Source organism: Platalea leucorodia, assembly GCF_965183815.1.
Source record: "Platalea leucorodia genome assembly, chromosome: 10".
Taxonomy (NCBI): domain Eukaryota; kingdom Metazoa; phylum Chordata; class Aves; order Pelecaniformes; family Threskiornithidae; genus Platalea; species Platalea leucorodia.
In genome coordinates this window covers 6544115-6560685 of record NC_138832.1, presented here as the reverse complement: position 1 = coordinate 6560685, position 16571 = coordinate 6544115, and the positions used below count along the sequence as shown (strand labels likewise).

The 16571-nt window shown below is 35.8% G+C and overlaps 1 protein-coding gene across 4 annotated transcripts in view; it reads right to left on the bottom strand.

Annotated features, from left to right (window-relative positions):
* DIAPH2 (diaphanous related formin 2) overlaps nucleotides 1–16571 on the bottom strand; it is a 251721-nt gene that overhangs the window by 164716 nt on the left and 70434 nt on the right. For all 4 annotated transcript variants that reach the window (XM_082323488.1, XM_082323489.1, XM_082323490.1 and 1 more), the window contains one exon: nucleotides 1093–1194. In XM_082323488.1, coding sequence (XP_082179614.1) covers nucleotides 1093–1194 — 102 coding nt within the window. The remainder of the gene's footprint in view (nucleotides 1–1092; nucleotides 1195–16571) is intronic.

Sequence of the window (16571 nt, the reverse complement as noted above, 5' to 3'; positions counted from 1 at the left end):
GACTTTAGCTGTAATTTCTTGCTTTCATAACCATGTATGAATAGCTGTATTGCATTTACAATTGGTTGAGTGATATTTATATGACATTCTAGAAAAAATTCCATGTCAAAAGGATAATGTAGAGCTGGTCAAAGACAGAAAACCCAATATGCTAACTCTACCACTTTTTAGGGTAACTAAATTTATACAAGAGACAATGTATATTGTATACCCTTCAAAGATAGGAGTTCGCAAAGCAATTTGATCTCAGGATGTCAGGATCTCAGAGCCCCGTTCAATAAACTACAAAGTATCCTAACGCAGAAGGATTAGCATACCATTTTAATAAAGTGCTGTATATTCAACCTAATTACTATGGCTGATTCTCCTGCATCCGTATTTTCAAAACTTGAAGTTTTATATCACTGGTGTCATAGTGCATTCTCTGCTTAAGAAAACGTGCTCATGGATGTGGTAATAAACAATGCGCAGATCTGGTTTTACACACTTCATTTGCAAAGGGCATAGATGGACTAGTGACAATTTATGGTATTTCTAATTCAAATAAAAGAATCTACTACTCTTTAAATTGAATTTAAATTAAAGAGAGAAGCAGCAGGTTAAAAATAACCAGTGACGCTGTTTTCTGTACAATTTATAGTAGTATTTTTTTGCACTTAACATACTTTGTAATATTTCCCTTTAAAAGTCTAACCCCCATTAAGCTCTATTTCTCCATTGCTTTAACCAGAAAGAACCGTTAGGAATGGCCTCTCAACCCCAACCCACAAAAGCTACCAACACGGTGCCTTCCTTTATACTTCCAGTCTAAAGATTAATAAAGAATCAACTTTTTGTTACCAAAAAAATATAGTTCATTAACATTTAAGTCTACATCATTTTTCCATGTTACTTTTTTAAGTTTTCCCACGTTGTATAGTGAATTCAAATCACATATATGTAAACGCTTCTGAACTTAAGACTCATGTTCACATTAGCCAGTTTTTAGAAAAAGAATATTGTACATGTGAACAAAAAAGAAATAAAACTTTTAAGAACAGGCACGTGTACATGCTAAATAGATATTCACCTAATGCATTTGACATCACTTACATAAGTTTTGTGCTGCTTTTCCATCCAAAATTCTTAATTCTTTAATCCTTTTCTTTGACTGAGCTGCTTTCTTTTCTTCCGATTCTTCTACTGGCTTTTTAGCTGTAAAGAACGTATTCATTAAATTCTGATTCATTATTACAACTGTTAAATTTAACAGACTAACAGCAACTCAGCTAGAAAGCCATAATAATGCATCTATTAGAATCAGTTCAAGGCCAAATGAATCCACTGCCTCAATGTACTCTAAAATATCCAAAGAAACAAAGCAAATATAGAAAATTAGGAGGAACATGAAATGAAAATGTTAATATGACAATGACCAATTTTCCCAAGCACTATCAAATTACATTTATGCGTTTTAACCCACAAAATTTGTTATCTTCAGCTCCACTTTATTCCAAGCACCTTTAAAAAACACAGTGATTTGGCGTTACCTCAAAGCACGTGAGTGCCCTCTGTTGAAATATTAATAAATCAAATACCATTTGAAGTTCTTCATCCAAAACCAATACAATAAATCATTTGAGATTTATTACACTACATAAAGGTAGGTTTTTACTAATTATTTATGTTGTCACTGGTAAAGAGCAAAATCAAATAAGAAAACACCTTTTTTTTTTTTTTTAATTAGCAAGGATCACTAGCCTTATATTCAGTACTTAAAATAATGTAGAAAGTAACACGGTATGGAAATACTGAAAATATATGCTGATTTTTTGCATAATTTAACATACTTAATTTTACAGAATTTTCTTAAGTATTAATTAAGTAAACCCATTAACAAGGATTTATTTCCTTTTAAATATCACATAACATTTGGCACTGAAGGAATAGAAACTTAACGTGATTAACATTAATTAAACTTAATGAACAATTTAAGTCATTCAAAAGTAACCGAAAAACTTGAAAGTCAAATTAAGAGGAAGTTTTAAGCAGACTAAATATGCCTTTCTTCTCTGAGCATTGTTTTTTGCTGTGTTAGTTTCATCAGCATGGGTTTTATTACAGGTATCTCCTAAGAAAAGATGTTCATTTTTAGTGTGAAGAATAACACCAAAGCCTCAGTTTCAAGCTCTTAAAAAAATAGAACAAAGAAAACAGTTATTTTTCTCCTTATACACATTACCACTAGGAAAACATCTGGCATAAAATAATTCTACTGGGTTTATATCATTTGAATAATTACTTTACCTTGGGCATTTTCATACCACCGTTAACTAAGCTAGTACAAGATAGTTCTCTCATCCCCAGCTACCTCTAAAATGCCTAAAGCAGAAAAAACTAAACAGAAAAGACGATTCAACAGCAGTGCAATACTTGCTCTCCCCTTGCCCTGCCGTTATTCTGCAAACCTAATTACATAAGTACAACCAGCTTGCTTTATATTTGAAAAAGGACAGAGCTACACATCAACTTGATAATACACAGGTAATACTCAAAATTCCCACCAGCACTGACCCTTTAACTATAACGAACTACCGTTTAAAATCCTGAAGTGACACTCCATGAAATAATCACACCCTTATCACTAATCGTGCTCCAATAAACGAGGAAATAAAACCAGGTGCTCAACAAAACAAACAAAAAACACCCAAGAGTTAAAAATTAGTTGTCCCATGAGAAGGCAGTAAACATTATGAGTTCTGTTATATGAACAGAAGCTATTGAAAAGCCTAGATTTGTGTCTGGTGAGATAGGTGCGAGAAATTATTCAAGAAGGTGAGTGACCTATTCCAAACTTCATCTCTTTAAGAATTAAATCCTCTGGATTTCCATATATGATTGGGTCTTTAAAGTGTTGAACAACACTCACAATCGGCTCACAGAGTACTATACTTGTCACATTGGTTGCGAACACTAAACACAGACCTGTTCTGTAACCAGCTAAGACAATACACACACAAAGCCAGTGTTACTCATTTCAGTCTTGTGGCTTGCAAAACTGCAGAGGTTTAAAAAATATGAATTCATAAAAGAAAACAGAAGAAACACAGATGTTTTTGTTACCAAATGTCACCCCACACAAAGGTAACTTTTTTCCTACAGTGGTAATTCACATACCGCTGCCAGACACAGTAAGTGAGAGAAACACCTTTGGGAGCAAGAGTTCAAGGGCAAAGGTGTTACATGAGCCCAACTCAAAACATATATTAAGTTACTCAGCTACTACAGTATCAAAAAAGGAAAAGTGGGTTTGGGGGTTCAGTTTTTAAGCATACAATATTTTATAGAAAGAGACAGACAGAGGACGGGCTGAGTCAGAATCCACAATGGTACCTCTGTTCGTACAGGGCAACCAACCAGTCTTCATTATCATCCTTCCTCACCTGCTTCCAGATTGCACTCTCTTAGCGGCTGCAAAACTAGTAACCACATTTGGAACACAAAAGGCCAAATGTTCAAAAATTTCATAACAAACCATGGCTACTTTTACCTGCTTAAGCCTGAAGGGCTGCAACACTAACACTTACAAATCATCCATTTCATAAATATTTAATGTCTAGGTTAGATTAAAACTTTTCCATTTGGAAAAGACCAGGGAAGATGTTCTTTCCAAAGGTTCTTATCTTTTCAAGCATGAGACTTTAAAGACTAAGCTAGCTTTATGACAATTTACAAAAAAAACATGGGGAAATACTCAAACCAGATGCTTATGTGGCTGCACCAAAGTCCCAATCCAGCATCAACACCAATCTTACCAAGCTAAGACTCATAGGCAGAAAGAGACATTAAATTACTAGAATTTCTCCAACACAGTTTGACCCATGCTTGAAATTACATTAAGCATCAGACAGCTATCAAAAGCCATGCCCTTCCCTCTTCTGTTCGTGGCTTGCTCTCCCTCGGATCGCAGAGTCCATTTCAGCAGTGACTCAACTGTCACAGGACCACAGACGGCAGAATTTTAAAAAATAATTAAATAAATAAATAGCTACTCGATACATTTCAGAATCAATATACTATTGCTGACCAAGCTCCCAACCCTTTTCAGGTACTCCATTCACAAGTGCCCATTTAAAGAGGAGACACGCTTTTTGGTTTGATGCCACCGAACCAGAGGGAGAGATGAAAAAAGGATTTTATAGCAGTCAACACAGGGTAGCTCAAAAAGCAAGATGAAAAATCAATCCGGAAGCTAAAGCATCTGTATTACTTCATACAGACCTTGGAGCTTAGTGCTGTGATTATTCATTACAGCACTTTGATAATGGCACTGGCTTACATCTTCATTCAAAATCAGCTTGTTTTCAAACCAACAAGTCTTACACACAGTACCTAGAGCTAGTGACAGTCATACCCAGGTTTCCATATATTTTAGACAAAAAATGTGTAGCAGAGGAGAAATTCCCTTACTTTCTGACCACAACAACGTATTAAGCAGTAAGACACTGAAAGAAACAGGTCAGCTTTCCAAGTTAGAAGCTGTATTCCACAGGGCCCATCTCCCACCCAAATCCCTGCTGAGCTAGCCACCCACCTCCAAATACCCTGCTTAAGTTCGCCTCTCTTGTCTGAGAACACAAGCAGCTTTTTCCCACCTTAAATCAGGCTTGATCCAAATTCAGCCTTCCGAATTCACGGCTCACCTGTTCCACTTCCCAGTACATACTCACTAATCAAGTTTATGTTGTCCCCCACTGCATTCACAGCCCTGAATGATGGCAGAATCCTCCAATAAGTGGTTAAGCCTGTCCAGGTACTCTAGCAAGTCACTCTTTGCAGGAGTGACGAATACCTCCTTCACAAGTTCTCAGTAAGAGAGTCCAGAAGCCCAAGTATTTTGTCACCACATGAAAGAAGCCTGCATACCAGCAGAGTAGAGTTCTGACTGAAAAGGCCCTGTGGGGTTGTCCTCTCATATTTGAGACCACCATGGCTGTGATAACTGACAATGCTAATGCCCTTCTGTTGTGCTGATGCAAAGCATTTTTAAATCCCCTACCCTACATCTCTGTTTTTCTTCTTGAAAGTTAATCTCTTTTCACACAAATTTATGTAGATTAATATTTGGACTTATCTGGAATATACACACACACATACATACACACACAAACAGGCACACATACATGCGTGGATTTTTTGTTTTGAAGAAATGGAGAAAATTATACTCTTGGTTGTTGAAAATTATTTCCCCATTCAGTTGGGAAGAAGTAAGAAAGAAGCAAGCATTTTTTTAAAAACCAATTAACAGTCATTGACATGACAAAATACCCACTAATGCATAATTATCTCACACCAGTTACACCTATAGAATGTTTTGGGTGAGTTTACTTTTCTTTACTGTCTACCTCAAGCAGACAGGAGAGGGAAAGGGGAAGAGGTAGTTTTCGCACATGCAGATGTCTCTTTGAAGACCAGAAAATACAGATCTAAACACCAACATTACATAACCAACTTTTTTTTTTTTTTTTTTTAATTTAGATTAGCGTTCTATTTTGTTAGTAACAACACATTTGTTTATCAGTGTTGGAGGAAAAAAGCTGATGCAACATGCTGCAAGGGATTGTTTTCTGTTCCTCTTACATTATGCAACGCATGTGCAGCTCAAGTGTGTACCTTTAGTGGTACCTTCAGCTGGGAACTAGTTTAATCCCACAGAAAGTGCACTGCTTGAAACCCATGCAGGGTTTAAAGAAAAAATGGCAACACTAAGCAAAATGTTATATAAGTTTAAAATACATTAAACAAGCCTAATGATAGTCATGGCAAAGAACATACACAAACATGGTGAAATACTTCAGAGACATAATTAAGAAAAAAATTCTACCACCAGTACTTTTGTACTTCTGTAGCAAGAGAAGTAAGCACATGTGGCTCTTTAAAATTACCATTCTACACCTGTTCATTAAGTCAGCTACTGAATGGCATTAAAAGTCATCATGACAAATTTTTAGAAATACATACAATTTTACTTAATAATACTACTGGAGCTGTCAAAGCATTTTACTCTGAGCTGATATGTCCAGCTCATATTAAACTCCCCCTTTCTTTTTTTAAATAGGCAGTGAATAATTTTAATAAAGAATTAACAGTAAAAACTGTCAGTCATGAACATGATGAGGATGAAAATTAAAGGAAGACAAAAAGGCATACATTGAATTACAGTGTGGAGAAAACGGAGATTTAGGTGAACTTTAGCCTATCTGAACCTGAGCCTTAATCTCCAATTTCTGTCAAGTCCCTACCCACAGTGAACAAAAGCCCTTACGTTGTCACAGGAAATGCATGAGTAATTTCATCTTCTTTCCATCTGGCAAGTGGCTTACCAATTGCATTTACTAGTATTTGGCAGCAAGAGCAAATATACAAAAGAAATTAATTGCTTTATTATTCCCTTTACCTGAAAGAAGATCTACAGTTAATATAGGAGTATAGGAGGAAAAAAAAAAATTAAGTGTACCTACAGTTTCAAGGGATGTAAACTATACATACAGGGGTATGCTCAAACAGCTGAAACTATTAATTACACTGAGAAGTTCATGCAAAAACCCCCCATGTGATACAACTTGGTAGAAAAACGAAATGAGGAGCTAGGAATGCCACTAAAAGATTAGAAGGTATTTTGTAGCACACAAACTCAGTAGATTCAGCAACATAATAAAACTTCTTTAAGCCTGGCTGAATTGACGATACTAGGAAGCTACTGTTTTCTATTTCTGCGTTACTTCTAGAGGCACCCAAGAATGGAAATAAAAGTCAAAGAAAGGGAGGAAAGTCAAACGTAACAGTCTCAAATTTGCACGTTCTCCTCCCTCACCAATACACCAACACTAAGCCTTTCCATTTGTCTAACTGCATACTTTCCACACTCAAATGAAACAGTGCAGCAGGTCACACAAGTTAGGCCTAGTTAGCATAGCTGTTAGCGTAAGCCTGTGAACTTCCACCAACCACTTGTTTCAGTAAAGCAGATTAAATATGACCAACCTCTTGTTCCAGACAGCAGAACAAACTCTGGCAAGTTTTGCATGCTCAAGGAAACAGATAGCCAAACTAGGCAAACAACCTGCTGATCATCACAAAGTGCAAATGGGCCCAGAAGCATCCTGAATGAGCAGAGCCCTGTCAATGGCAACAAGTCAGAAAACAACAGTGCAAGCTAAATGGACCAGTGACCAAGGAGGTATTCTCTACCCAATCCTATAACCAATGAAACCAGAGAATATTCAATGGATCCCAGAGGAGAGACTCTGGGAGATGCCACGGTCCTGCACCTGGACTATGCATCGCACAGCTGAAGCCACAACTTCTCTCCTGGACCACATCATCTCTCCTGCAGAAGACGGATGTCATACAATTTGTGAACTGTGTAAACTGAGATTAAAGTGGCTTGGTATCCAAATTCATTTATAGTCTCCACACTGTCAGTTGGTCTTAAACTTTGACAGATAGCAAACCATTTCCCACAGTATCTAGAGACAACAGCAGGAGCGTTAACAGATGCTAGCCACGCCCTCCTGCCAATTAAGTCAGCAGCTGTGTGATCTCCTGTTTATTCCCAGTGCCACCTGGCATTTTGCAGTTCACCCCAAACCACTCAGTTATCAATTCCTGAAGTAAAATTAATTAAGCATTCCTGCTGTCACTCTGTCCTTTCTGCAATCAGAAGAGCTAAATACCTGGTACAGCATTTAAAAAAAAAAAAAAAAAAAAAAAGAAAAAAAAGAAAAAAAAAGAAAACAATTTTAATACAAAGAAAGCAAGCAATTGATCTGAAACTGGATCTTAGTTTGAGCTCTCAAGATAAAAAATAAATAAAATTGACAGGGGAAAAAAATATGGAACCTCTTGCAATCTCATATGTTTTTTGCCTAATTAATGTAATCAAGCTGAAGGAAGTGACATCAACCCAACAGATTATGCTCTCTGGAAGAAAAAAAAAAAAAACAAACAACCATGATTTAGTTTTACAAATGAGTTTTGTCAAAAAATAGCAGGGGATCTATATTCCTATTATTTGTTCTTATAATACAATTGAATGTTATTATATTTGACCAGCACATTTAATGACTACATGAAATATTTCTTGTTCTATTAAAATTGCCCTAAAATGGCTGTAACTAGTCTGAGTTTCAAGTGCAATTTGAAAATCTGCATGAGGAACTTGTGCAGTAAACTTGTACAGTTAAAGTGTACTTAATTAACCACTCCGTACTGCAGTTGCTTTCAGCTTTCTATCAACAGCTTGAAATCAAGTAGATGTCTGGGCCATCAATATTTTATTAAAAAAAAAAAAAAAAAGCCACACACAACTGATTCTGCCCCCTTCTATTTACCCTGCTGAAGACTAACACAAAAGATGTTGCTTCTGCTGAAAAACAGTAAGCAAATATTAACAATTCATCACATACAAATGGTCACAGAAATACGTGCCAAGCACTCCTTCTGAACATCAGAAATCAAACAACAGCAGGCAAACAATGATTAAACTGAAAATATCCTCAATGGGCCTACCTAACTGTGTCGTACGATGTGCTGTAAGAAGCCAGAATAAAAGCTAGTAGCCTTTTCCATGAACTCCTCTCACATTCCCTCCATGAATATTTATACAGAAGAAAGCCTCAGGATTGTCCACCCCATTTCTCCCTTTGCCAACGCCACTGCTTCAACATCTGCAACGCTCAGCGTGAACATGCTGGCTTTTGCTCCAAAGAGATGCTTATCCTTGGTCGGTTTGGCTGGGTGCTGAGACATTACATGGCTTTGCTGCCTATACATTAATGCTTGACTAATGGCTAAAAAGATCAGTCAATGCATTTTAGAAGTAACACAGTAAGTTTTTATGTGGGTCAGAGAAGACATTTGCCTATAAAAATAAAATGCTGCCTATAATAGTATTTCTAATTTAGACAGTTGCATGTCCCAGTTATATTTTTTCCTCTGATATCAGGTCATCATCACCTCAGAACTGTGAGGTAGCATAGAATCTGGAAAATAATTATAGCTAACTGGTACGCCTGTTATTCATATACCTTTCAAAAGTAAAAGAAAAGCACCCAGACTCAGACACAAAAAAAAAAAAAAAAATCAAAGTAAAACAAAATGTCAAAAACCTGCTATCATACTTTATCAAGATTTTAATAAACTCATTTTCTCTTATTACTATGACAAGTCTAGTAAACAAAAACCTTTTAAATGAATAGTTCAGCTATTGTTCCTCTTGATTAGGCTTGCAAAAGGCACATCTTTCCCAATAAAGACACTTATGGGAATCACATTTTCCAAAGGCATTTTAGAAATAATGAAGCTAAAAAAAGATCCCAAGATCCAAAAATTCCTTTATACAGTCAAGTTAAATGGATATTGGTGTTTAGTGGAACAGACTAAAACTGTAGTAAAAATGAAGTGCTAAATTGATATCTTTTCCTCTTCCACTGTGATATTTGACATATAAAGATCCTGACGAAATGTTTAAACACTAAGTAAAATATACATTTCCAAACGCATATTCCAGCATCCTCTCCCTTTTTGAAGTATTTCTCTACCATCAAGGTTTTAAACAAACATGCATGAAAAAAATTGTTTCACTTTTATATAGCTAAATCCCCAAATCCTCGATTTGTTTACCATCTTCAAGATCTACTGTAGTTTTTGAAAGTGTAATGTGGTACCTCCTGGTTATACACTCTGATCTACACAGTGAAATACACAATGTTACATTTCCATTGACTCAGTACTTAAGAAATTTCATTTAATGTTTAGTAAAAAGAATTCTATTCTCCTACTAATTCAGAGTTTAAAAAAATATTGGTAATTAGCTGGTATTTATTGTTTTATTAAGCCAGCAGAACTCCAAGGGATGGTTTCATAGGCATCCGGTCCAAAGCATAACTTCACAGGGGAAAAGGATCATATTAAAAATAATTGGAGAATTATCTATCTTAATAGATTCCATTACTTACTTTAACCAGTAAGCAGTGCCCTGTGAAGCTGACAGGAAATCACAGCTTTGATAGCTGATAAATACAAATAGCAACTTTTATCCTTATTTATAAAATGCTGAGAAACCAATCTCTCATAAACAAATGTTTGAAATTGTGGCCTTGTGGTGGACAGCATCAAATAAATTTAATCACTTCCATGTAATCTATAACAAGCACACCTTTCAACCTAATCATATGCAAGCACAAATGTTTTTCCTACATGTGAGTGACAAGAATACAAGCTATTGCAACCTTCAGATTAGAATTACGGTTTTAACCAGACACATTAGAGGACAGTGACTTGTTTGGAACAGGGGCTGCCACGCCGCACATTGTCACAGGGAAGACGTATTGCATCTTTCCACATTACAACCATTCTGACTAATGATCATTCCAAATAAGGTCATCCCAATAGAGTTTCAATATACTGTGACAGTGAAACGTTTCTGGCATACTAATGTAACTCTCTGGAAAACAAACACTAATTGAGACATTTGATGATTCCATACTAAGACAACCAAAACCATGAGGTTCCCCCCCGCCTCCCCCAGTAGATCAACTGATACTTATCAGACAATGGCCATCATTCAATGATGTATTACTGTTTGTCTTTTGTGTATCATGTACAATTTTGGTCTTCCCCTCTGTGGTCTTTAAAAACACAGAGAAAGTAAATATAAATTAGTAGTTAATGAAACTTGCCATGACAGAAAAAGGAGGCAACAAACCAGGGAGACTAGCAAGCAGCAGGACTTAAACACTGGAAAACTACACATTCCTTTGAAATACAGAGAAGATCAATGCCATAGGTTATGAATGCTAAAAGATCACGAGTTCACTGAAGAAAAAACACACTGAAGACTTCACTATATATAAAGATGTTACCTCTGGCTCAGAAAAAACTGTCAACTGTTGGGAGATGGGAAATATCACTATTTAGTTTTTCTTTCTATGTACATAAAGAGACAGACATTTAATATTGATTAATTGACATATATTTACTCTTTTGCCTAAGCATCTGCTCTCGGTCACGTGCTGAAGACAAAATACCGGGCTCAACCAGCCTGAAGACAATCCTGCATGGCTGTATATGTTATTACTACTTTAACAGATCCACCTTGAAAAAGCTTTCTTGAAGTCCAAGTATCTCAAAGAGTCTTGAAAAGGCCCAGGTGCTCACTGAATACGTGTGCAATGATTATCTGCCTTCAAGAGGCAGAAGACAAATTACTTCCACATTACAGGATTAGTCTTAGGGGACCTACCAGAGTACTAAATTAAGCCACTTGCGCTGTAGCAGACTAAAAATAGTCCTGAAACACACAGCTACCACTCTCACCTTTACCAACATAGTCAAGTCTCACTATTCACCTCAGCACATTTTAAGCATATATGCATACAGACCCACAGTATAATCTAAAACTAGCAGATGTAATCTATGCTCTGCTTACCTTTATATTGCCATCATAAGCAAAATTTGGCTAAGTAAGAAGGCAGCATCTCAGTGCTAATGATCCAAATGTCTTAAATGCAAGAACAAATAATGTCAACAGAAAAACCTCCAAGCTTATTCTACACATGCTACTGTTCAGAATATGCAACTTACAGACAGGTCCACATTGACTTATAAAAATCAGCCAGTTTACCATGTGGACTTTTTACTTTTAGAAAGCCTTTAAGCCATAAATTTCTTATTCCCCTGCCTCTTCACCTTGGGAAATTATTCCATAATAGTCTTCTAAAATAATTATATTCCCACCTTACAGAAAAGAAGAAGGTATCCGAAAGAATGAAGTTTCAGAGAAGTTTCAGTTTCCCACAAGTGCAGAAGACGCACAGCTCTTACAGAATATACAAAATTGTAATTTCAGCTTTACATCCTTTAGAGATCATTAACAAGTAATCCAATAACTCAACAAAATTATCAGCTTTTTATCTGTGTTAATGCCTATGTACCTAGTATATTCCATTTCTCCATGAATTCAGAAACTTAATAGCATGATTATTAACTTTTAATCCTTTAGATAGCTTTTAAATGTATCTTTCTCCAAAGAACCTTTATTCCTTTAGGTAACAGATCTATCCCTACTCTATGTACATATGGCAGAAATTCTTGCAATGGCAGATATTCTGTTCAAAGCATCTCCCAATAGCGCTACAGTTGAAACAACTATCAATCAGATAAAAGGTACAATCTCAAAACCCGATGAGGAATATTTCTTTTTTCGGTCAGCAAAAAAGGAAGAAAAATCAGTTTTGCACATAAACCCAACAGCCGTGGGGAGGGGAGCATTTTTTGTAAATGAGACATCATTGCAGGTCAGCACGACAGGTACTGGAACCAGGCCACGAATCAGACCCCATTTTGTCAGTTTACACTTTTACAGAGAAAACCTCACATTGTATTTTGTGTAAGAGAAATTTGAGAGAAAGTACATTTAAGAAGTAACGTAGCATGTATGGTGCTGCTACAGGATGGAGGGAACACCTCCTTAATACAGACTTAAAAGAATTATTTTACAAGTAAGGCCATAAATTTTGCTTATAACTGTATCTTTGTTTACAGTGGTTTTTTATTTATTTAAACAAATACAGGATTATTCCTGGAACTCTGCTGGAAGCTTTCAGGATATTAAAATATAGGTGCATCGTCTATTTAATAGTCAGCACAAACTTTCCTGGTAAGTAGCTAATCTGTTTTCCATTCTTTCCTCCAGACTTTTATTTTTTTTCTGCCCACCTTCACTCGGATCACAAATTCACAGCCAACTGCGTGGCTTTACTTCAGCTGAAGAACCTGCATTACAATGCCCAGCTTTCTAGCGGTAGCTAAATATGGAGCTGCTTTTACCAATATTGAGAAAGTTTCCAGAAAACCCAGCTACAGCTACAAATAACACATCACAAGGCAAAAGACATTGTTTTAAAACCATCCGGCATGAAATTATAGAACACAGACCTAGAAAAGACAAGTGATTGACCTCCAACTCATTATCAGTGTATTTTATGTACATATATAAATATAAATTCTTACACATGAAAGATAAGCCGCAATTCAGAAAAGTTTCCACAACAGATAATTTTAACAGTTCATTTAACAAAAAATTACTGTAAAATCCATGGAATGGGCTATTTAATCATGTTCTGAGTAACTAGTTTCAAATTAAATACATTTTTCTAGTTCCTAACTTAAATTCCCTTGCAAACAATGAAGTTAAAAAAAAAAACAAACCAAAAACAAACAAACAAAAAAAACCACAAACCAAAAAACACACCAACCAAAAAAACCAACTTGAAAAACAGTATCTTTTGAGGGTTATTTTTTCTGTTTTGACATTAGAGAAAGCATTCTTTTCTACCTAATCTTTTTACCTATTCATACAGAATATGTTTCATTCCAGGAATACAGATTGTTGTTTGTTTAAAAACAAAACCCATTTCTTTTTTCAGTTTAGCACAGATTCTTTTTTCAGTTCAATTTCTGAATTTCTTTTTCATCGAATTCATAGAAAAAATACTCTCTGTAAGAGCATTATAGATCAAGACTACTTCATGAATGTATTCATATTTCATGCTAATTAGTCTTTGCACACAATCCCTCTCCCTGATGTGCCTAGTACATGTGTCTCTGTCCTCAACTGCTCGTTAAGTGTGCTATAGTTTATTTGAGCACTGCATCACTGAGACTGAAATAGAGATTTCAGAATACAAAACAGCCTTTCTTCCTCTGCTGTATTTTATAAAGCTGCTACGAACAAAAGCTCTATTTCCCTTAGAAAAACAAGGCATATAGTAGGCACAAAAGGTACCAACTACTAACAGAGTTATCACACAGCAGGCTGGAATCCCAAACTTGTTGAATATATGCATGTGGGGAACATACGCTTGTCTGCATATGACAAGTAGTGATCCTTACTCTTTTCTAATGGGGACCTCTGAGACACCAAATGTAGGGAAAAAACAACGCACACCTTTGAGAGTTTACCTCCCCTTGCTTTGCTTTATAGTCAGAATTGACTCTTCCACCTTTCCTCTTCAAGATTTTAATTTTTAAATTCTGAGAACTCGGGTCTAAAATTAATACATGAATTCTGTAAGTTACCACCAAAATTTAAGACATTATAATTAAGACAGCTCAGTCACAACATTGTTAAAAACACATACAAGAGACCTTTTAAGACTGTTCTCACTCCTGCATTTTCCTTCCAAGCCTTTAACACAAAAACACTGCTCTACAAGTTCACCACAACCCCAACATGAACCACATCTTCTGAACATCAGTTCTTACCATTTCCGAAATCAGATTTTTATGAATGAAAGCATATAAGAGAAGTTCATTAATTTACTACATATCAGAATTACCAAGCAGTTCCCAAAGTTTACTGAAGGAATACCAATAAATACCTAAAATTACTCAAGCAACAAAACTATCATACTTTACTTAAGCAGAAAAACGATGATAGTAAAACTGTTATACTTCAGAAAAAAGAAAATAGCCTTCCTGAAATTCTACTGCTGAAGCTTTTTGAAAAATTACTAATTTAAACTTGCAGTAAAGCTGAGCAGCAGGGGTTTCTTTATTAATACTCTTCAGAAACATTTCCAGTTCCACAGATTTCTTAACCAAATGATGGTCTTACAGCAAGCATATACACACGTGACATCCTTCACAACCTCAGTTTCACGCTTAGCACTAAAAAAGGCAGGCAATCAGCGTGTATCTGTAGAAGTAGTCAGGGAGTAACTGGCAGGGTTTCTTATTTTGTATCCTTGCTCCTCAAGTCTCCAGTGGGTAAGAATAACTTGTCCTAGTGACATTTCAAAAGGGTTAAGCAGTGCTAATTAAACCAAAACTGAAGGAATCATCTCCACATTAGAGCATTTGACCTGGATTCAGAAGAGATATAATGCTGACTTTGAAAATGCACTCGATTTTGATAAGAATTGTGTGGAATATATTATAATATACCTCAAAGCAATCAATGAATAAAGGTAGCAACTTTCAAATATCTCAGACCTCAAACTAAATTTGGGGGTGAATATTCAGCTTCTGATCTACTTCTAGCAAATAAGCAGTATAATTGCTAGTGGGCCATAGAAACTATATCTATTTTACACAGTACAGTTTTTCAAAATAAAATATATATTCTTTGTGACTCAATGTTACAAAATTACTTTCCACACAGAAAAGGAATCATTTAACTTATTGAAAGGTAAGTGTGCTAAAATGTTATTTGAAATAAAATATGCAAACTAAAATTTACAAACATTGCCTCCTAATTGGAAGCTTTTGTTTATTTTGGCCCCTTCAGAATGCTATTCTCATTTTAGTCCTTTTGTACTATGATTAATGAAATGGGTACCGATGCTCTTGAAATAAAAGACACGCACTCCCTTCAACAGGAGCAGGTGCTATCGAACAGCTACCATTTGCACAGTGGCTTCCTCATACGAAGAAGTTTACACAGGAACATCCATACAAGTAATTCTTGGGAGGCCTCATTTGTGATTCTCCTGAACAATAGCCCAGCTGCAGCGAAACTACATGCATCATTTCTAAGGTCAGTTTGGAAAGCCTGCTTCTCTGGGTAACTATTCAAAGTTTATTTATAAAGTATAACTATTAAGGAGTCAACTTCTGCATTTAAGCCTTAGTACCTGATGCAAAACTGAATACGAAGAACACACGCGCCTTTTTCCCCCCCCTTCTTTTTTCTGTTGATACTTTAAACATAGCAAGCCTGGGTATCGTTATCTGGTACCAATTGCCCCTGACACTTCTGGGCAGAATAAGCTTTTTCTTTCACTGGTAATTATACACAAATATTTTTTTCCTCAATCAAGAAATATAATCTTATTCATTTACTGTGATCACTGCTTAAATAATTCTAAGATTATTTAAGAACAAAAAAATGCATATAAAAATATATAAAAGTACAGATATTGAGACACACATAAATAAATCTGTGCTAAGTGGTAATAATTGCAGGCATCGGTTTAATTAAACAATGCAAAGCTTTTTCCATCCCTGAGTTTGACGGTTTACCTACTGGATAAATCCAGTTGAGGAGGAAAGGAAAAGATGAAAAATGGGAAACTAGTAACTCTTTCTTCTTTATGGTACTTGGATTTACTCTGTTGTTGAAAAAGAACAACAATTTCAAATACACTGAAAGATGAAAACAAATCAGCCTGCTTCACTTCTATGTGAAACTGAGATATGAAGACTGATTACCCAAGCATGCCATCTAACTAAATGAAATTCCTGTAAGACACACAAACATTTGATGACCCTACACTGCGAAGCGGCATCTTCCTTTGGTTTGGATTCATACGCTTCTGAAAAGGAGAGGACGAGGAGGGAAAGGAAACAAACACATCCTGAATTAATCAGAAGACCAAGGGAGCCACCTGCAGTTTGCAATCCAGAAACAAATACATTATGAGTTTGTGGGGTTTTCTTTTTTTTTTTTTTTTTTTTTTTTTTTTTTAATTTCACCAAACCAATGCATAGAGTTGAGCTAGTGCAACGTATCTGTGCTTAATGCTAGA